This window comes from Dermacentor variabilis, chromosome 6 (assembly GCF_050947875.1).
Source record: "Dermacentor variabilis isolate Ectoservices chromosome 6, ASM5094787v1, whole genome shotgun sequence".
Classification (NCBI taxonomy): Eukaryota; Metazoa; Arthropoda; class Arachnida; order Ixodida; family Ixodidae; genus Dermacentor; species Dermacentor variabilis.
Window position 1 is genome coordinate 47,706,188 of NC_134573.1, and position 23,364 is coordinate 47,729,551.

Consider the following 23,364-nt stretch of genomic DNA (forward strand, 5'->3'; position numbering starts at 1 on the left):
GCGTCGCGTTCTCCTTCGTGACAAATGCAGCATTCGGTTCTTCAGATAGCGTTTCTGACGCTGTGTCAGAAAGACTTTAGTTCCTCTACTTCGACGCGTCCGATGTAGCGACGGGCGAAACGTCTCTAAAGTGAAGCACTACCGGGAATGATCGCCCTGGGAATGTCTCCCCTATATACAACTCGTCCTTGCTTTTCGTGCGCCATCGTAGCCTGTACTGTATACAGTGATCCAGGGAAAGAATTCGGCAAGCACATCTTGCACGTGTGCAGTTTGCTGGTCCGCGCCGTACTTGCCGGCTGCGGTGGGGTGCACGCTTGCTCTCTAAAAGCGGAGACAGGAAAGTCTTCGGCCTCCCTCGACGCAGCGTTGTGTACTGCACAGTCATCGCTCGTGTTCTGAAGGCCACGCAACATTTCGGCATTCTTGCAACAGCACAAATCACGAGGGCAATGACAAAGCACATCGAGAGAAACGCCTATCAACTTGCAAATGTTGAACGAGCGACAAGCAAGGGCGCCTAAGCGCAACTGAGAGATCAGCAGTCGTTCGCGGTCCTGAAACATCCCGTCATATCCCCATCACTACCAACGGGCGCCGGCGTCGTCTGCTTAGGCGCTTTATACAGGCTGCTAATCAGAAAATTATACAACTATGAGCTTTGAGGCTTTGTCAAGATTACATTGACAGTACATGCTAAGCGTTTATAGGCAAGTTAACTCAAGTGAAATTTTGTTGCAGCTGGCGTTTGACTAGCACGCATTCATAGCACATTTAGTGACTCTGAGTACTTCGTTGTGCCTTCCAGACCTAAATAACATGCTGTAGCCACAACGTCCAAAATATTCAACGGAACGCTTTGCATCACAAGTATTACGCAGCGTTTTAGAAGTAACAGTTTGAAATCAGGTGAGGTAATCCTGCAGCTTGGTTTCGAAGCTTGCTCTTTTTGAACGGTGTCTACAATGCAGCAATAAATAAAAATGAAGTTCTTCATAGCACTAGCGCAGTGTCTAACGTCCGCAATTTTCGAACACATGTAGGCACACAAGATTTGTTACTGTGTATGTGGAATGACTGAGTCCCTGTGATTCAGCAGAGATGCGTCCTTGAATCTTTTTTACTGCTCCACACTCTAGAGGATCGACAACAAGTTCTACTCTATCGCGAAGATTGTGCTTAGTGCGCAACGAGGGCGCTGCTAAACGCTTGCGCTGACTTCGCGCATTGGAAACTAACAGATCAGCAGCAATGATACGGGAACATCGAGCTGTTTACCCGCAGATAATGTCTAGGCCAGTGACCACAAAAAAAAAAAGCATACAGTGGTCCATCGTCGCAGAAATCTCAGCGCGCTCTATAAATGCACATTCCAAGGTCAGTTCTCGGTAAACGGCGATCAATAATCTGCCAACTCTTGTATCTGTCATCCTGTCGTCTGTCAGGTCCCAGTTCTGATATGCCTTTCTAAGATACCCATATAAACCGACCATTCGACCCCAGATTATTTCTGCCTTCTGCAACGAGCAGAACAATGTGGGTGCCTCGCCTCTCAAAAGAAACGACGAAGGTGGTCGCACGCCTCCAGCCCACATGGCACCTTGACACGGCCGCCTACGAAGTGCTCAAGCCCTGGGTCCACGGGGAGAACCTCAGGGCCCTCGACGTGGTTCGTTTTGCACCGCCCGCGGCTATGGCAACCGGTACCGAGCCTCAGTACCTCGACGTCGGTTGTGGGCCGGGAAGCTTTACGAAGGAAACACTGCTGCCCCGAATGCAACCAGCGTGCCGCCGTATTGTGGCTGTCGACAGGTAAGCTACTATGACCAGCTGTGCTTTATATGCGTTGTTGTGTCCACAAGACCACGCCTCAAGCGCTTGACCTATGGCTACAGCCTTCAAACGCTACAGCGGTGATTATATTAATAAAATATAAATATGGAAAAGTCAATATGAAACAAGCAAGATAGTTCATGAATGCCAGCATAAAAGGATAAGTGATTTAGTAGAACAACTTCTAGTTGTCTACTCAAAATCAAGTCGACGTGTAGCGTGCCTTCGTTGTGGGCCACAGGATATAAAAACGTAATTGAAGGATGCTATGCGACCTTTAAGTTTCTTCCAGTCTCGTACACATTCATCCCTAAGAAGTGCTATCGTCACCTTTGGTGGCACCTTGTTGTTTGTGACGAAGATTAACTGAATAACGTTGTAGAGCAGGAAGGGTTGGCGGACTTAATTGCCAGAGTTAGATGCAACAAAAATCCTTTCATGCTAGACGAATGTTAACATGCGCCAACCACTGATACACGCTAATCTAATGTGCTTACCTATAACGGATAGTTTACTGAAATATCATATTTATCAAACTGTTCGTCAGTCGCAGTACTGACGGAACTTCTAGCAAAAGAATTAGCTTTCGTAATGTTTCGAGTGTCTAATTTCATGTCCTTCTGAATACAACATAAGGTTAGCACATTTACTTATTTATTTTACCCTGAAGCGCACAAAGCTTTACTGAGGGAAATAGGGCACATGCATTAACAATCCAAATTATCAAATGTATTAACATCTATATAACATTTGTGGAACCGATGTTAGGCTAACCCAACAAAAAGTTAGAGTTAAAGTACAACGCGGAAAACACACACACATATATATATATATATATATATATATATATATATATATATACACACACACACACACACACTTGACGCGTTTATCTAATACGTAATTGTTCATGGTTGCACAAAAGAAGTCATGGTCCGAAATGGAAACGATATCGCAGGAAAGGTGGTTCCAGTCACTGGTGGGGCGACAGAATGAAAACAGATGTTAGTGCTGCAAGTAGTAGCGTGTGCTTTGCGGTAACAATCGAAGCGGACTGAAAAATAATATAGAGCCGTAACGAATTGAGCTTTCACAACTTGATGATGGTATTTCTTATGAAAAAGCGTGCATGCGACATGCTTTGCGACGTGAAACAAGTGTGTTTCATCGACATGGTACTACTAGTATGTTGGTAGATAGACATTATAAAACGTACTTCGTTATTCTGTATCAAATGTATCAAGTCAAGTGCGATTGAGAAAGGTCCGAAATAGAGCATGCATATTCAAGTTTTGGGCGCACTATTGTTTTATACATTGTTAGTTTCACTCTTACAGGAACTTGGCCAAAGTTACGTGGTAGGTATCCTAGCATGCGGCTACCATTGTTAATAACGTAGTTATGTGATGGTTTCAGCTTAGATGAGAAGTTATATGAATCCCCGGGTGTTTATAAGAAGTAAGATTCTACAATAGCGTTATTTAGCGACCCGCAGTGGTTGCTCAGTGGCTATGGTGTCGGGCTGCCGAGCACCAGGTCACGGGGGCCTGACCCTAGGTCAGGCCCCCAAAGATTGCCTTAGTGCTTCACACTGAGGACAGCGGCAGGATAGGTGGTGAATGTTCTCGTCACAGCCGCAAACATCAAATGCAGGGACTGTCAGCCATTCCATTACTGCTGAATAAGCTTTCGTGAAGGCAACTCCCAACCACAACCGACCCAGAAGAGACGCTTGGTTCACTCCGGCCGGAGGTCCGAGTTGCAGCGAAGGGTTGAGTTTGTGCGCTGTCATGTACCTTGTATGTGCGGTATTCCACTCCAGTCGAAATCAGTCAAAACCGGAGAAAATGCGGTCTATGGCCCATTACCCTTTGTACAGCACCGCATTACGTACGCTAGTTACTGCCCAAAAAAGTGGCTAAAAATATTGCGTCCGAGTTCATCGTAATGTTTGAGCACAATATCCCTCAAGCTGTAAGTTTTTGTACGCTGAAGTGTAATTTGTCATTTCCAATAGCGATGTTCAAATGGCCACATAGAGGGCATCATACACTTCGTTGTAATTTTTTTGCTGCAGAGTGCTCTTTTGAACACTAGTGGTCCGTGAGTTCCACCACGCGGGTTTTGCGTTGCCTCGAGAGATGTGGCCACGCTGCGTGGCGCCTCCTTCAGGCACTTCTACACGTCGTAGCGGTTCCGCGGTTATGGTGTGGCGCTGCTAAGCATGGAGGTCGTGGGATCAAATCCCGGCGAAATACAAAACGCCGTGTCCCGTGCACTGGGGGCACGTTAAAGATCCCCTGGTGGCGAAAATTAATGTTGTGTACCCAGCTGCAGCGTGCGGCATTATCAATCGTGCTTTTGGCACGTAAGACCCCAGAATTCAATTCATTCTAGCGGGACAGTGCGCTCTGTCTCCCTGGTGTCTTTTGGTGCTTGTCGTGTGGCCTTCAGCCGGATTTCTTCTAGATGGGCCGCGTCCATATGGATCCATGCCCAGTATGGCGTGGTGCGGTGTGCCGTCGTGAACATGCACTACACCCATTTTACGATTGCGGATTGTATCATCTCCAACCAATCTTCTTTGCGCCGTTGCCATTTCATGCTTATTTGTACACTTGATTACGGAAGAGCCAGCAATTTTTTTTCCTAACCCGAGTGCCGTATTCTTACTGTACCTATCTAAAGGTACCTCGAGATAAGTGCTCGGTGTCGTAAGGTGCTGTATAATAACGCAAGAGCGTTAAAGGCATCGCGTCACAAAATACACCCGATGTCGGCATCGGATATCTTTTGGCGCAAGATCATTCCGAACCAACCAGGCTGGCCTTCCGCGCGGCGCACAGACGTAGCTGAGCTACGGTGCCTAGCATTCTAGCCACCCTAACTGAACAAACTGAATTCCTCAAAGCTGCGTCAGGAAAATTGCATAGTACACCCTAAACACGATCTACATACGTGATAGCGTCAGATTTTAATTTGAATATACCAGAAAACATAATTTTGTTACGTGGAAACTCAAACACAAGCCACACTTCCAGCATTTCTGCCTTTCCCAAAGCGCTCGGTTCCTTACAACACCATCCAGATGGCGCTCCCCCTCCGCGGCACACGCAAGCAGCTGCATTTCTACAAGAAAGCTCGCCTTCGTAAATGGCGTTCGCCGCCAGTGTTACCTGGTAAACATTACGCTTGCATAAGCTGCAGTTGCCGGGAGGCGTGAACAGTCAGGCAGGGATCTTTGAATAGCATCGCGTTGGACTCTTTAAGGGAAAGCATTAGCGTCCTCCTATTTTTTTTTTTCAAACACGATATGTGTGGAATTTCAACCGCCATGGCTAAGAGCAATCATTTTTTTCTTAATGAAGACAATGAGGAATTAATTCTTAATGTTAGCGCATACAGGCGCCTCTGCCGGCCCGCCACCTGTTCACTCTCGTAGGGCCACGTGATCTCGGAGGGAGACTGTGCGCCCGTCACTAGATGGCCCAGAGTGTGCACAGGGAGGCGCTAGAGAGGAGCCCCGCGGCAATTCATGGCTGATTCGTGACGTATTCCTGGTGTAACAATAAGTTTTGTCCCAACGTTGCTTGAATGCTAATCACACTAACGTTGAATGTCATTTTCATGCCAGTTCTGCTGGCATTTTCATTTGAAAAGTAATACTATAAATAAATTAACTTTGGGTGGGCCATCCTAATAAGGCCACGGGTAGATGCGCATCAGCTCAGAAAAGCAAGTAAGCAAAGCTAAACACAAACAAAGTAACATGCGGTGCAAACAATGCTTATGCATTACTAGACAATTTTAGGATGTCTGTGGTCTTTTTTTCTTTTGTACTCGAAAGTTTGGCGTGTAGCAAACAACCTTTCGTGCATTGTTTCATACATTATAAATGACTCAATGAACCTTCCAGCGTAACGTGTTGGCGGGCTAGTTGGTGCGGATCCATAAATACTTCGTTTAGCGCAAAACAACGTACACAAGAAAAGGCGACAGGACAAACTCAAACTTTTGTCCTGTCGCCTTTTCTTGTGTCCGTTGTTTTGCGCTAAACGAAGTATTTATGGAACCTTCCAGCGTTATCGCTGCTGCTCGAGTAAGATCTAGCATGTGCAGTCGCATTCATAAGTCGCACACGTGAAGGCGAAAGCCTTCTGCACACGTGCTAATGCATTAAGTTATGATAGTAGGGGTCAGACTTCTAACACATCACGAGCCGCAGTGTGAAGTAAACCTATGGCGCTGTAGGTCGACCTCCTCAACAACACATGCGAGCACCTTATGCACTACCGAAAGGTTCTTTCTTTCGTTCTTTTTCTTTCCTTCTTTTTTTGTTTATTGCAGTCTATGTAGTTCAAGCAACGCATTCGTTTAAAATAAGGGTTTGCATTTGCCTGAGGCGTTCCAGTTTGAATTATGCACAGCGATTGTCGCCGTAATATAAAGATCTGAATGCAGTATAAAATTTTCAATTATCCCCCTGTGAAACATTTAGGAACTGCGGCGTCACCCCCTACATGTCCTCTCCATTTTGCCACTTCTGTGCAGCACAGTGCACCCTTTACCACATTGTAGGGAGCTGTACAGAATAACCCCGTAGCACACCCAATCCGTACCACAAACGTGAGCTTTAGGAGAGAGCCCTAGATAGCTCCACCCTCGCAAGCCAGTGCCAGCTGGTAGTGAGGACCGTGGGCGCGACGATTGCCTATGATTCCCTGGAAAGGGGAGACCACCCTGAAGACGACGCTTAAGGAATCCCTGAATAAAGGTGTGTATTCTCGACCCCTCACGCATTGCTCTACTACGGAGCATGTGAGGACCTTGTATATGAGAAAAAATAAATCTACAAGCGCAACCGGCGCAAAGAGCCGTCGTTGCAGAGCGTGTCGGGGGGAAACACGGCGGCGTCCGTATAGGATGGATGGATGAATGTTATGACCATCCCCTTTGGAACGGGGCGGTGGTTTGCGCCACCAAGCTCTTGCTATTACAGTTGATGCTGAAGTGGCGCCCCTTGGTGACGTCTACAAAAACAGCCTCGGCCACGGGCCCTCCCTGAACACACTACCCCACTTCCAGTCCACTATACTCTGTGGTGTACTCATTGTCACGGCTATCTTGCGATTTTCATCGGGGCGCGTTCTGCTAGGCGGCAACGTTCTCCGATTTGGCAGGGCTGTGTGGAAGGCGAGTGTGGGCCGAGCGTTATCTCCGGTGGCGAAGGCACGAATGCTTCAGTGCTAGGCGATGTAGCAGTGTGCAGTTGCATGGGCGAGCACGGTGCATGCGCCGTGCTCCACCATGCCGGGCACCGGCTATTAGGTCTGGCTGTTCTCAGGAGGGCAATGAACTGTATAGGTGACCGCACCTGGATGAAATGTCCACAGCTGGATGGTGAATCCCTTGCAGTGCCCGTTAGCGTCACTCACGCACGCGAAGAATCTCTGCAGACTAATTTTCGCAGGGCGAAAAGCAGAGCGAGTGAATGCACGTTCGCTCGCTGGCACAGACAGCCATGGAATCGCAATATATATCAAGCAACAAATTTATATCGACGTGGCCGCCGGAGATCAGCCTTTATCAGGAATGGTTTTACAAGTGCATGACAGATATTTTAACCCTTCGGGTAGAGTATTCCTGACACATTGCGCAACTAGCTGAAAGGAAGTTGTAACTTGAATTAACAAAAGAAAGTGTGAGGCTACATAGTACAATAAAAAAACAGTACAGGTTCGCCATGAGTGACGCACAGTACACTGCCACGAATTCGCAGTCGTCCGGCGAAAAAATTTCATATCTTTCGAAAGTCTCTAAATTATTTCTTGTTTACGAAAGGTCATGCTTCGACTCGATACGAGACTCACCAAGTTGAATTATGAAATACAAAAGTTGACTCTCGTCTGCAGATGTCATATGTTGCATGTAGTGTGATCTACTCTAGAGTGTCTTCTTCTTTCCTCCGCTTTTCTCTACTCTTCACTCCGAGGAGTGTAGTGTTCTATCACGCTTACTTTTCCAATTGTGCGGCGTTCATTTTGTTTGCACGGAAAATATAGTTTAATATCTCACACCTAGCTCTAGTTGGCGCTTCATCACGTAAGTCTCTTCTGTTCCCTTCCGGTACAATAACTGTAGCGCTAACAGGACGCATGCCTGTGATGGCTGTAGATCTACCCACAGTTGACTGCATCCTCCTGCTTCGAAAGTTCGTGAGAAGTGCTTTCTTCATTTTATTTCGCATATTGAGCCCTATGTTGTCGTTCTTCGTGAGAACGTAAAACTATTCTTTAAGGTATTGATAACTTGTTGACACCTCAAAATAATGTGTTCATTGTTTTGAACGTAAGAAAAGACGTTACCATACTGAAAAAAAAAGAAACGTATGTCCCATATCTCCCGTATCCAATAAGAACAAGTGAAATATTTTATGAGATAACTGGAATAGGGAGTTCTCGAACACACAAGTTTTCTTTTTCGACAGGGTAGGGTTTAAGTTTCGGAAGGTCGATGGACAGCCGGATGATTCATTAAAGCCGTGTTTCGAGAACACGTGTAAGGTTGTACAGTGTTACAGTTCATTTATTTATGCTTCACACGATATGGCCCTGTAGTGAGCAGCACATGAGCCATGCATTTTATTCTAGGGTTGTCTTACGTATTTCACTAACTTGAGTTAAGAGAGGGGTGACTACACAAATCTGACAGCTTTCTTTCTTTCCCACTAAGGTGCGACAAAGCCATACACTACGCCAGAGAGAACTTCAGCCACCAACGCATAGTGTACGACATCCTGGACATTGAATCCCATGGCGCGTCGAGCATCCTCGAACGATACGGAGCATTCGATCGTGTTTTCTCATTCCTGACTTTCCACTACGTGGCGGACATCGCGAAGGCGTACGGCAACATTTTCAAACTGCTGAAACGTGGAGGCGAGTGCCTTGTGCTCTCCATCGTTCGAGCCGACGCCATCGACGTATGGAACGAGGCGTACCGAATGGAAGAGTGGAATCCACTGATGATCGTGAGTGTTATTTGGGAAAAAAGAATCTTCGCGAAGTCCAGTGGACGTAGATGTGTCGGGTTGCAAACGGCGTAAAGGCGAGCCCTTAAGGTAAGGTCTGTTTTGACTAAAGGAAGCAGATGGCGTTTTGTTCGAGTTCAGTGGAGTTCATGGTTACATTAATACTGCGCAGTGTTTTGTGCTTTATCTTGCAACCGCCTGTACATATGATCCACAGTTGTTAATGGCCAAAATGTTTCCAGTAACACTGTTCATGTTGCAAACGTTTATTTCTACACTCTTACGACTGTTAAGGTTACTCGCTTCAGAAGAAATTAAAATGTTCTACAGCCAGTGTGTTGAAAACTCTAATAATTATGTACCGTACCGTACAGCGGCCATACTAGAATCATGGATGCAGAGAAAGTTCAAAAAGCAATCCATGAATACCATATTTTCCATAATATATGACGTTTTGTTGACATTCATGCAATGATATATCTGCAACTTTCAAATTGTACGTAATACTTAAATAACACTTGTCTTCCCTACCGCAACATCTAAGCTCTGGCCTTTTCTTTCACCCATGTGAGATAACTGTTATTGTCAATGTAAGGAAAGAAGTAGGGAACTAGAAAGTTCCGTCTCCAGCGCGTGTCTCCGAGCCACATGATCGGCACGCTCGAAAGCGCCATCGCCATCACGTCTCACTACTAGTTCGCCTACCAAGCTGGGCCATCGTTGTTACCGCTGTGTTTCCGGCTGTCGCTCGACGACTCTAATAAACCTCGTCACACAGAGAACTGTGTACACGAATCGAGGCCGTCAAGCACAATTGCTTAATTCCTCAGGAAGCCTGACCATGCCGCCTCTTTACACCAATCACTGGTCAGATTACGATCAGACCTGCGATATACTGAACTCTAGGAAATCCGCTTTCACTTTTACTACCCCGCATGATCTAGTCATCTCATTGGTGTGCTGACGGCTGTGCAATAACACTTACGTTTCAAGTTGCGATATGTGCAGGAGGTGGCGGCGCAACAACTATACGAAAATGCAGAGACAGTCACAAGAGCACTGTCTATAAATTTTAAGGCGAAAGCCTTTCTACGCTCATGGTGAAGTTTGTGTCAGCAAACCTGATCGCCGGAGTGTCCGCCGAAGCTCATCACGCCACATGAAGACATATTAAAGACAGATTAAAGAATGAAAAAATGATTGCCAGTGACAGTTAGTGAATGATAACGTTATAATAGAGATTGGTAGAGGTTAATATTGACTAGCAATGACTAATAATGACTCCGAAATTACCAACATGTCTAACGACGGCTTGTAACGACCACAATTGATTAAAAATAATTAAAATGCTTACTAGTGAGCAGTAAGAACTAAAACAACTGAAGTGACTTGTAATAACTAGTAATGACTATGAAATGAGCAATATGGTCTACCGACAACTTGTACCGATTACAATAGATTAGTAATGGCTAAAAATGCTTAGTAATGGCCAGTAATGACTCATAATGACTATGACTTGTAATTAATACTAAGCACAACGAAATTACCAATACGTCTAACGACAAATTGTAACGACTATAATTCTACAATTGATTAGAAAATACTAAAATGTTTTGTAGTGACCAGTAATGACTGAAATGACTAGTAATGACTACTGATGGCTAGGATATGACCAACATGTTTAACTACGGCTTGTAATGACCACAATTGATTAGAAATGACTTGAAATGCTTAGTAGTGAGGAGTAATGACTAAAAACGAAGAAAAAGAGAGGCGAAGAGGAGGAAGAGGAGGCTTTCGCCGTTCACCTGTTACGATATCTTAAGAGACCCGGAAATATTTAGCTTTAGCGGCAGTGACTCTAGTCAGACGGGGTAGGGGGGGCGAGAAATAAGAATATCCTTTTTTCGAGAACAACCATAAATAATTATTCGACGCTGGAAATAGTATGGGTTCACTACACTACTTGAACATGACTTTTTTCACGCTAATCAAGTAAACAAGATGTGAACGTAGCAAACCGAACTTCTGTGACCTGTGAAAGTTGCGATGCGACGAAACCCTCTGTCACATTGAATCAAGGCCGGAACCTGGCCGAAACGTAGGAATTAAAGGTGCATATATATACTGCTACGAATGCAACATGCTTTACCTTTCCAGGTCAGTGAGCATGTATTGCAGGGGACCAATTGCAATTCATGCTCCCTGACCTGGAGAGGCATACAGAAGGGTGGGTCTACAAATTAATCTGCAGAAAACTAAAGTAATGTTTAATACTCTCGGGAAGAGACCAGCAGTTTACGATAGGTAGCGAGGCACTGGAAGTGGTAAGGGAATACATCTAATTAGAGTAGGTAGTCACCGCGGATCCGGATCATGAGATTGAAGTCATCAGAAGAATAAGAATGGGCTGGGTTGCGTTCGCCAGGCATTCTCAGATACTGAACATCAGGTTGCCATTATCCCTCAAGAGAAAAGTGTATAACAGCTGTGCCTTACCAGTACTCACGTACGGAGCACAAACCTGGAGGCTTACGAAAAGGGTTCTACTTAAATTGAGGACGACGCAACGAGCTATGGAAAGAAGAATGATGGGTGTAACGTTAAGGGATAAGAAACGAGCAGATTGGGTGAGGGATCAAACGCCAGTTAATAATATTATAGTTGAAATCAAGAGAAAAAAACTGGGCATGGGCAGGACACGTAATGAGGAGGGAAGATAACCGATGGTCATTAAGAGTTACGGAATGGATTCCAAGGGAAGGGAAGCGTAGCAGAGGGCGGCAGAAAGTTAGGTAGGCGGGTGAGATTAAGAAGTTTGCAGGGACAACATGGCCACAATTAGTGCATGACCGGGGTAGTTGGAGAAGTATGGGAGAGGCCTTTGCCCTGCAGTCGGTGTAACCAGGCTGATGATGATGGGTGTAACCAGGCTGATGATGATGACGGCCACGAATGTAGAGTGGGTTTATTACAGTGAAAATGGTACAGAAGACTGGGGATCGTGCGCAACAGCCGATGATGATGATGAAGCCTCAATTATTGGCCCAAACCCACTAAGGGCGATAGACCGCAAATGGGGTGAAGATATGATTGAAAAATAAAATAAATTAGTTAGTGAATAAATAAGTCATAATATACGAAAAGAAATAAATAATCGAAGATGAGAAATAAACCGACAATAAAAGAAATGAAGTAGTGTATAATAAGGCAGTCAGCCATGCCTAGGTAAAGATAGTAACAAGAACTTATCAATAAAATACATAGAGAATAGACGTAAGGAATGGGCAAGGTAAATTTTGAATAATCATTGTAATAATATTATAACTGTGAATTTGTTAGGTGGGCGGATGAGATTAAGAAGTTTGCAGGGACAACATGGCCACAATTAGTACATGACCGGGGTAGTTGGAGAAGTATGGGAGAGGCCTTTGCCCTGCAGTGGGCGTAACCAGGCTGATCAGGACGATGATGAATTTGTGTATTTTAATTCTAGAATTTCCAAAATTCTTCAGTTATTTAAGGAGAAATAAATCGATAATAGAAAATACAAAATATTAATAAGGCAGTATTTTGTGTCACAAAGGAAGTTATTAATGGCTTGGGAAACGTTCCTGTGGCTGCATCCCAATATCATTGCTCCAAGTGAGAGTATAACAGTGCTGTAAGAAGGCAGTCCTTGATTTTAAAGCGTAATTGATAACATCGTTTTCGGTAAGCAGAAAACCGGCAGCACGATAATAAGTGATCGATGAATTTTGGTTCCTTGCAGAGGTAGAATAAAGGGAATACGCTATACCACATTTGTGCAAGTAAAGATTAGGTTTGGGAATACGGCAATGCAACTTTGTAAATGATACTTCGAATTGCCGGTTAGGAGATTATTGCAGGTTCCATGAATAATTAAGATGCATAAAGTCTGCAGATTTTGCTAGGCTTTTTTTTTTTCCTACGGTCAAAGACAAATGCCGATATCTAGTTTCTGCGATATGCGCAATTGTCGGCAGCGCAGATATCACTGGAGCTTTTCAAGAAGCTCGCGCTAAAGAATCGGCTGTATTATTATGAATGTGTCGCTGGTCTTGTACCCATAATAAATAAACTAAGCGTAACTGTGGCCGAGCTAATGTATAAAACGTGTTTAAAGCTGCGAATTTGCAGACGCGTTAAGTACGCTGCATACAGAAAGAGAATCTGTGACTATAACAACTTCTGTAGCCTGAAGGGGTAACTTTCACAAAGCAAGAACTATTGCCAGTATTTCGGCCTGAAAAACTTATGTGTAATCTGGCAGGCGAATTTAAAAGTACCAATCGAGGGATAATGAGTATATTGCCACGCCTGTCTTCCCTTCACACGAAGAACCATCAGTCGCTGTTAGATTTATTTGGAAATAGTCTTGCAAAAGGCCATTTAAACATTTTGGGGTCAGCAATCTTACGATATTTGGGAAAAATGTCTGTAAATTCAATTTTGAGTGACAACGTGGACCTATCGAACGGAATGATTTCCCTAAGGTGAAAATTGAAAGGTTCTAATTTAGCCTCCACAAATAGCCTGTGCGTTATGCAACCGTTGCAGCCTGTTCTCAAAAAATGAAATTCGTTCACTAATAAATGCATATTGTGTACTCCGTAGAGGCTGGATCGATAGATGGAAAAACTTTATTGAGGTCCATCGGAACGTGCACTAGCACCTAGCGGGCCACTCCCGCTAGGTGCTAGTGCTAGTAGGTACTCCCGCATCGAGATTCATAAGTTCTTAAGTAGGTTCGAACTGTAAGCTTGGGAAATCTCCTGTGAAGAGAAGGTAAGCGCGCATTTTGGTATTTAGAAACACCTAAACTTCGTCGAAGAGCTTCTCCCTGTAAAAGAACAAGTGGTCTCGTTTTATATTTTGCGCTTTTGGAGAACAAAACCCAGGAAAATTCTAGAATCGGTCGCACATACATAAGATAAATCATAATTAGTCATAATCACATACTAGACCATAATCACATACCAGAACGCCGGTTACTCCTTCCACTTAGTATTCCTACGGCTCGTGTTCCTTTCGTTGTACGTGAGAAGGCCAGCTAAGGTTTTCGTCATATGCAGTACCCAAGTACTTAAGCCACTCTACCTGTGGAATGGTTCGCTCTTCATATACTGATGATTGCTGTATCGGCACGGAAAGCGAAAGGAAAAGGACTGCACTTTTGTTTACGTTTGGTGACAGTTGAATATTGTAAAATCACGTATCTAAAGTACAGAGGTGCGTATGCAAGGAGGGGTGAGGGAATTCATGTCTCTTGCTTCCGCGAAAAATGCTGTGTTATCTGCACAGACATGCAGATTCACATCCTGTGGCAGTAGGACGGAACTCAACGGGCTAAATAGTACAGGAGGCAGAACAGCTCTTTGGGGCACTCCTCTTGCATGGTCAAACTTTCTTGAAGAAAAGCTGTTTTGAAAATGAAATTTTCTGCTTCTTAAAGATGTGAAAACCTATGCCTTTATATGTCGCAAAAAATGGTAGGACTGTAATCTGTCCAGCAGTAGTGAGTACTCGACGCTCTCATAAACTTCGACAATGCCAACAAAAGCACTAAATTCTTTTCTATGGCGAGGAACTTGGATACGGCTTTCCTAGTCTACATACGCACGCCATATGGAGACCAGGCGGGAAAGCTATTTTTTACCCTATTAGTTTTACCATATTTGACATAAGAGAAATAGGTCTAATATTGCCAAGATTCAAGCCGGATCCTTGTTTTTAACGTAGCGGAATTATTTTGGCTGTTCTCCATTTTTGAGGAATCTAATCGTTTCTTAGAGAATAGTTCGGAAGGCCTTCAGGAGACATTGCAAGGAAACTTTTAACATAACATTGGACATGCTGTCAGGACCTGGCGCTGACGCAGGCAGAGATCTAACGATGTTTGAAAGCTGTAACACTGACTTCCACAAAGTCGTCTGAAGGCAGGCCTTCATGACCCATTTGGCCAAAGTGATGTTAGGCATCGCACTAAGCCCCTTCCTGTGAATTCTAGAGAAGCAGATATTTCACGTGGTGAAGGAATTATCGACTCAATATTAGCTGGTGTCGGTATGAACTTGCTATATAGAAGGAATATGAACAGCTTTTTTGTTGCTAGGCTTAGAGAGGAAGTCATGACGTTTATCATTATACTCGCCTTTGTCATTCGACACTGATCTCTTGAATTTACGAGGTGTGAACTTATAATCACTGCAGCTATTGGGAAACTGAATGTAAGGTAGCTTTTTCCAAGCGGCTCTTCAATGTCTATAATCCCGTGTACATTCAGAATTCCACCAAGGAGAGTTAGTACTTTTGTCTATGTTAACACTAAACTGAGACCTTTTAAATTAACACCTTAATAGCACCTTCAGCTGGAGTCCACGACAGGCTTGATGTTAATCGTTCCATAGCTTTTAGCAACGCCTTTTTGACCACTATCGCAATAGCATAAGAAAGGGTTCCGTCTGCAACCATTTGCTGACGGGCTGTCACTCCTGCATATGCATTAGGTCTTCCTTGTAGCTCAGCAACAGCATCATGGTGTCAGCAGCGTCTCCTTTGAATTACTTCCACAGTTTGAAGCTCCTGGGTTCTTGCGGAACCGTTCGAGTAGTTGGCGGGGTGCCTACCACCACAGAGACAGCAGTTTTCTTTATTGGGCGAGCTATCGCTAAAATTGTTGATGCCGCCGCAAGCACTGCAGCGGGGAGCAGGGACGGCTTGCACGAACATTTAATAACGAAAATAAGAATCATATTAAGAATTTTCTTAAATGTTCTATAGACAACGCCATGTCCGCACAAGAACGCGTTCTTGAATTCGTTCTTATTTTGTTTAATAAATGTTCGTGCAAGCTGCCTCTGATCTGCAGCCCCTCACGCTGTAACCAAATTGCCATTTGGCACATTGTATAAGGCGTGGAACCAAAGTTACGACCTTGTGTATTAAGGACTAGACCTTAATGTTTGTCAGAGGCGTCGTCCCAGAACATATAACTATGACTACCTCAGTTGGAGTCTTCTTATTATCAATAACTCGGCTACACCGGTAAATGCAGGCGACGCTAGCCATCGAAAACATGTATAAAAACTCTTCAGGTGTTGAACTGACGTCAACGCCTCATACAGTGCCTCTAGAGCATGCAAGATGTGGTGGGACGACACAGCTTAGCGGATGCGGAGCGCATGGCGAACAATTCAGTAGCTCTTTGACACAGTTCTCGACCGGCGAGCAACACAGTATACCTTCTTTTTCTAACTGGCCGGCCTCGGTGATCTGTTGGAAGTGCGCTGAAGCCTTCTGCAATTCTACCTAAATCGTCTTTGTGCTTTTCCTACTAATAATATCCCCGTCAGTGGGCACCATGGCCACAGGAACGTTGCCAGTTCCACTGCGGAGAAATTACTCTTGAAAAGTGATAGTTCCTGGGGAGCTACCGAGGCTGACCACATGGAAGCCCCAAGCCAGGTGATAATGCAGACGTCAATCACGGCAGTCTAATTCCACAACACATACGAATTATTCAAACGGGAATGGGAAAGAAAAGAGAGGCGTAAAATAACATGGAGAACAAATAAAATGCCACCCGATACTTAACCTAAGCCCCCAGAGCCGGAGATGCCATTAGAGCGATGGAACGAACATGAGGCCGAAGAGAACCGCTCACCAAATACCTCGCACCGCTTCTTCTTCCTCTTCTGCGCTCCTCCGGTGCGGCATTAGATTTTCCTCCGGGGCAGACGAAGCTCAACGAGTGAGTCAGAGTGCGCATTGATGGTAGCATTTCAATCGTGCGACGTGCACTACTTGCGTCTTGCGTGAACGGCGGTTATTGCCCGTCACTTTAGTGATGACGTAGGCCACTTCACAAACTTTTGAGAATGACCAACGGGGCCGATTACTTGGAGAGAAGTTTATGGCAAAGTGGTTTATTTCCGAACTCCTGTTCACAGCCACACGAAGTCACCGGTGGCGAATATGACGGGTAAATATTGTGCGTCGTAGAACACCTTAGCATGAGCATGCGATGATAGGTTTCTGAGCTGGGCAAGTCGACGTGATTCTTCAGCACGGCAATATCTGCGGGACAGGAACGTCTTCGTTATGTAAAAAAAAAGGAAGTATGATGCCGAGAAAACTTTGAGGATAGCGAACATAGAGGAGTAAAAAAAAAGGTGCATATCTTGTCACTTCATGTTTGGCTGTGTTGAAGGCATACTTCGTGAACGGTAATACGGCAGCCCATGAGTTCTTAGGATCCGTTGAGACATACATTCTAAGCATGTCGACGGGAGTCAGATTAGCGCGTTCGGTTAAACCATTGGTTTGCGGATGGTAAGGGGTAGAATGACGACATTGAGTTCCACAAAGGCGTAGCAACTCTTCCGCGATGTCAGTGGTGAACTACCGGGCGCGATTACTTCTCACCACAATAGGAGCTCCGTGGCGGAGTATAATCGAATGCGGAAGTCCGAAGCATTGGATGCTGTAGCTGATACAAGTGCCCTTGTTTGAGAATAACGTGTTAAATAATTCACGCACACGATTATCCTATGCCAGCTGGTGGCAGACTTGGTGAAGGGACAGAGTGAATCTGTGCCCACTCTCTCAGAAAGTGAAGTCGGCGGTTTAAACGGCAGCTGAGTTCCTGCAGGAGCTGTAGTCGGTTGGTTCTGGCGTTGGCAGACATCACAGCTGCTGACATACTGCTTGGTTTTCTTTCCCGGTTGAAGGCAATAGAAACGTTGTTGGTGGCGCTGGAGTGCTCGAGCGAATCCAAGGTGCAGGATGTTCGGTCGTCCTGCCCGGCTCGAAATACCGCAACGTACAGAAATTCTGGCATGATGAGGAGCAGTGGAGCACCATTGTTCAAAAATTATTGTGATAAATCAGGCCGTCAGGAATCGCAAATGGCGTAGCCGGTTCAGATTTGTGGGTCGCATTTATAATCGCTTATAATAATGGGGCGCGCTGCTCGTTCTTGAAGATAGCGAAGTCAGGAAAGTCTGATGAGATTGTTGCTAAGTAGCCGCCGAAATCGTTATCATCAGGCCCATTCCTGTTAGAGGGAAGACGAGATAAGCAGTCGGCATCTCTGTGGCACTGACCGCTCATGTAAGCAACGTGAAATTTGTATTCTTGGCGCCGCAAGGCCGATCAAGGCAATGGGCGAGCTGGTTCACGCAGTCCAACGAGCCAGCAGAGGATGACGGTCGGTAACAATCTTGAAATGGCGACCGTACAAATTTGGTCTAAACTTGTGGATGGCAAAGATAACAGCAAGACATTACAGTTCCGTGACTGTATAATTGTTCTCTGCTTTCGTCAGAGAACGACTTGCATAGGCAACGACGCGTTGGCGGATGTTGTGAAACTTGACAAGCGCAGCACCAACATCCACATTGCTCGCATCAGTATGCAGTCCGGTGAAAGCGTCTGGATCGGCATGCCCAAGAAGTGGACCAGAGGTGAGCAAAAGCTTCAGCTGCTCGGAAGCAGTCTCGCACTGAGCGGACAATATGTAGGGAGTCTCCTTGCGAAGCAGATCTCTTAGTGAACAAGCAAGCTGGGCGAAGTCTTTGATAAACCTGAGAAAATAAGAACGAAGGCCCAGTAAACTGTTGAGGCCTTTCATTATCTTCAGCTGCTCAAAGTTGGGAAGAACATAAATTTTTTCAGGGTCTGGCCGTATACCGTCCTTGTCGATGAGATATCCCTGTACGAAGGCTTGACGTTCACCGTATTGGCACTTCCTTAAAGCGGTATTTAAAGTTTAAACCCGGCCAGCTTGTTGGATGCAGTTCAAAACATCAACTGGCTGATCGTGCTCGTAGACAGTTCGGCCAAAACTAATCGCATCCGCTAAATACCGCATACAAATCTTCCATTTGAGACTGCAGAGGATGGAGTCCATAAATCGCTCGAAGATTGCTGGGGCATTGTATAAGCCGAACGGCATGACGTTAGATTTACAGTCCATCAGGCGTAACAAAAGCGCTCTTTTCTCTGTCAGACGGATGCATCGGTATCAGCCAGCACCCGTATTAGAGGTTAACCGAAGAAATGTACGAGGTGGAGTGAAGGCAGTCAACTGTATCGTCAGTGAGTGATAAAGGATACACGTCTTTCTTTGTGACGGCACTCAGGTGGTGGTAGCCGGCATAAAATCTCCATGAGTTGACTTTCTTTTTGACAGGTATAACAGGAGGTGCCCAAGAACTGCCATACTTCTGAAAAAGGTCATTCTGCAACGTGTCGTCGACCTGTTCGGCGATTACTTTTCATTTCTGTTGGAGGGTTTCTGATATATCAGAGTCGTTGGCACTGTGTTCATACGGAAGTGCATGCGGGGTTCAGACAACGTCCGAGAACACTCGTGGTGAGAAAAATCACTGACATGTACCAAGCAAGCGCTAGTTGGAGTACATACTGCTCGGATGGCGACTTTTCGTCATACGCCTCAAGTCATCCTTATAGTTGGGTAACGGTCGACTGAAGTCTTCAGACACTGCAACTGTTCGTACATCAGTTGTAGCTTGCCCTACAAAAGGCAGGGTAAAAGACTCCGTAGAAGCGTTGACTGTCCACAAGAAACCACGCCCCTCGATGGCTTTAACAACAGATCGAGGGACCGACACATTCATCTTAATCGCGTTATTATGCTTGGTTTCGACAAGACCTTTGCATGATCCCATCCGGAAACGTGAAGAGCACACGGGAACAAGCATGGCTTTCTGGCCAGTCGAGCCAGTGTAGCGACCAGTCCGCGTGACTTGCCGCTCGAGGCACTTTGCGTGTATTCGCGGGCTTCTTTCATATTCGTGAGTCTTTTATATACCATGTATTGAACAACAGAAAGCTGTAGGGCCCGTTTTTCGTGTTGCTCTACAATTTTCTCATTGACACTTTTCATCTAACTATATTATTTGAGAAGTGGAATAATAATTAAGACTAATTAGGTAGTTATTCGTCTTGCAAAATATATTCGGTATCTCCAATCGACAGGGAACATTACCTTGGTTCTGTACAGCTCCGTGGCAGTGGTATAGTTTTAAATCTAGTTGTATGGCAGTTTGGACACCGTGTATACAACACTGTTTCCAGCAAAGCAGGAAAACACCTTAAGCTAAGACATTGTAGAACAGAACCAAATAAATGGGATGTGAATAAGGCTGTTTTAGAAAGGTAAATTTATCACGTATCAAATTGATAGAGGGCTCACTTACGCAATCATGCTTATGTATGTGAAAAGCTTCAGCAGTCTCACCTGTACGCTGTTGTCTGTGCCTCATAACGATAGCGGCTCTTTCGAATGTGGTACGCAACCGCAAGTGCGACAGTGGCTGGGTGCGTCCTTTAACGAAGTTTGGCGTTCTTTGAGGTTATGTTGATTCGCCGTCAGGTATGGCCACTATAGGCTTTACTACAAGAAAGCGCAACTTTTTACACGACGCCAGTACCACAGGGCCTAAAACTTTGAATTGTGCTCGATCAAAACGCTAGCGTTCTGACTCGCAATGCTGCTCTCAGCCCTTATCTGAATAGACAGATATATGCTGCCAAGTTTGTTTCTTGAGGAGAAACATCTGCGTCGTTTCTAATGACACTCTTCTGATACGGTGCGAAACCGAATGCAGGTACGGTATACCTACGTATTTGCGCCTGTTAAGTGTTTAGGCGAGTTCATCAGGGCTCTCTATTTCGGCTACTTTCCTTTTTTCTAGCAAAATCTGTGAAGCTCCTGCAGAAAAAAAAACACGCACAAGAGAAATAATCAGGGGCACGTCGTCGCTCCAACTTCATATTAAATGAAATTTAGATTGCATAAAACGAACAGATGACTTGACCTTATAAGAATTCGAGCACAATCCAGTCATTTGCCACTATCTTAGAATGCCTAGAAGCCACAGTGGAAAGGAGCTTAAGAAATGCGGGGGCGTGCTTCCAATATATTATGCTTTTAAGAGAAAGTTAACACGAGATCTAGAATCTGTGACGTTAACAGCGGCAGCTTCGCACTTGAAGCGCTAGCAGCGGCCCCTTGCTTTACATACTTTCGGAACATTAGCCATCACTGCGTATAGTTTGTCCCCTTTACGAAAATCAAATCGTCAACGTAGCGCAACAGATGCTAATGCCAAGCCCGAAGTCTGACTCACGGTCAAGGTCAACCCAGTTTAAGAAAATGATGCTAAGCATGGGCAGCTACTCTCGAGCCAATGCAGTTAGCAGAATACTCGACCCACAAATTGTAACCCCAAGCAACAAAATCTGAAGCAAACTAAAAGGAATAACTACGGAAATGGCTCCACAGTAGTGGTACAAGAACTGCTGAATCCGACTTCATCACTGTCATCAGGTATCGTTTTATTGCGATAGCAACTATATGGACAGACCAAGCGCATTTTCGCCGTCACCGTGGGCATCGGCGGGATGATTTGTATAAGTTACAAGGGCAATTACACCGTTGCCACCCATCGTACACTGTATGTGCGAGCTAAAGCAGGCCAGGCAAATGGACAATCGCGGCTCAACTTGGCGCGCGCGAAGGAGAAAGCGGAGAGCAAACACGCTGTCTTCTGCAGTGCGAAAGGCCGTGGAGAGATGAGACGAGATGAGATGGGACAGGACGGGATGATGGTGTTGTGGCCCAGTACCGATTGCGCATTCTGCGACTGGGCGCAAGGGGAGCTGATGATCGCGACTCAATGTCGCGTGCCATACATGCAGGAAAACACAAGACAGCGTGGTAGGGAGAGGGGGGCGGCTTCGGCTCAACCAACAAGTGCGTATTTTGCACGCCCGCTCGCGGTCGCGTGGGTCGTATCTTAAAAGGGATCTGCAGACGGCTCATACCTTTGTGCGCGCTTTGGTCTAGCCGCTGTTGCGTTGAAGCGATAGATGTCACAACGGTCGCTGCGCTCACTGCAGCTGCCACCCTTGCTCACACTAACGCTTCCACAGCGACTGTCCGCGCTCGTCAACTGAGATGTGATCATGTTTGCATGTGCGCGCTAACACCATGCTTGGTCATTCATTTAGTAAGTGAATGTTTCCAAGTTGTATGGCCCACAAAACTGCTATCCTAACTTCGTTGGATAGGAGTTTGGTTTGACCAAAACTGTGCTGCAAACTGTGACCTTTTAAAGCGCACGTCATTAAATGGTCATGGGGACGAGAATATAATAGGTCCTTAACGCCTATACTAAAGCGTTGCACGTACTTGGGTTGGAATATTTCAAAGAAGAGAGTACTCGGTACGAATTGTCAACTATAACAGAATGGTTAAACATTCTAAATGCTCTTGCATATAACCACAAACGGCGTGATGCCGCGAATCACGCCCCGAAGCTATAGGTCCGAAATGTACGTCCGGTTTGTGAGTAATTACAGAAAAATAACTTAAGCTAACCGAGTTCTGTGGTCTTCACAGCAGCCGACAAAATTTCCAACTTTAGGCGATACAACAAAGTAGTGAGGCTTTTCTTTACAATAGATGCCTCTGAATTTAACGGCTTCTTCTGCACTGCTTCGAGTACTTTATACAAAAATATGTCTTGTGGCGTGGCGACAAATCAGCGATTGCCCTATACCCACTGAAAATAATGAAGTCAACCAGGCTTTTTGTCCTTCCATGACGTCCTTGCTCGTCGTCAGGTTTAGCTGTGGTATGCATGCATTTTTGCGTGTTTTCGGGAGGCGCCGCTTCCGAGACCTTCGGCAATGGATGCGGAGTCAGCTAGACGTCCGGAGGAGACCGACTTCACAGCGTTGAGCGCTCCGAGGAAGCGCAATCACCTGATGAGCGACACAGGCAGCGAGGACACTTTGCTTTACTACTCTGCTTCAGAAGATCTGTCGGATGACGGCGACTACTTGACAGTTGTGAGGCAAAAAGGAAAGAGGAGAATTGTCACTGCCTCCTCGTCTTCAACAAGGACGACGGCGGCAGCAAAGGCCCATGACACGGCTCATACCATCCTCTTCTTACCCGAGACGCCGACCGACAACCTGAATCGGCTAAACAGGCAAGCCGTATCTGTAACACTAGAGGCTCTTGTTCCAAATGAGATCACGGATAAGAGAATTAACACCCGTAAGAACATTCTCGTGGTTGATGTCAAGAACAGAGCAGCATTGGATATCTTGAGTACAGTGAAAATGCTGGGCAAGATAAATGTTCGCACCATAATACCACAGGACAGCAATACTATATCAGGTGTGATTTATGATGTCGATGAGTCAATCGACGACAACGATCTGCCTATTTTGGTCAAACCTGCCACAGCAGATGTACCTATTATTGAAATCCGTCGCCTAGGAGATTCACGCTGTGTGATAATCACTTTCAAGGGAGGTAGCTTGCCGTCCCACGTGAAAGTTGGATTTTATCGTCATCCAGTGCGACCGTTCGTTCCAAGACCACTTCAGTGTCGTAATTGTTTCTAGATCGGGCATGTCAGCGACATATGCGAAAATTC

The 23,364-nt window shown here is 45.4% G+C and overlaps 1 protein-coding gene across 1 annotated transcript; it reads left to right on the top strand.

The window, feature by feature from the left end:
• The first annotated feature begins 1,529 nt into the window (after positions 1–1,529).
• On the top strand, positions 1,530–19,117 carry LOC142586114 (juvenile hormone acid O-methyltransferase-like). The gene is made up of 4 exons (XM_075697369.1): positions 1,530–1,812; positions 8,566–8,863; positions 18,213–18,351; positions 19,080–19,117. Exons 1-4 carry the CDS (start codon positions 1,535–1,537, stop codon positions 19,115–19,117), a joined length of 753 nt encoding a protein of 250 aa, XP_075553484.1. The 5' UTR covers positions 1,530–1,534.
• Positions 19,118–23,364: the final 4,247 nt, after the last annotated feature.

What these genes read in the sequence shown, in the direction of transcription:
- LOC142586114 (XM_075697369.1), top strand. Translation starts at nt 1,535, where the DNA reads ATGTGGGTGCCTCGCCTCTCAAAAGAAACGACGAAGGTGGTCGCACGC. An exon ending in CGTATTGTGGCTGTCGACAG is followed by an intron (nt 1,813 to 8,565) that starts GTAAGCTACTAT and finishes TTTCCCACTAAG; the next exon opens with GTGCGACAAAGCCATACACT. An exon ending in AGTGGAATCCACTGATGATC is followed by an intron (nt 8,864 to 18,212) that starts GTGAGTGTTATT and finishes TGCTTTCGTCAG; the next exon opens with AGAACGACTTGCATAGGCAA.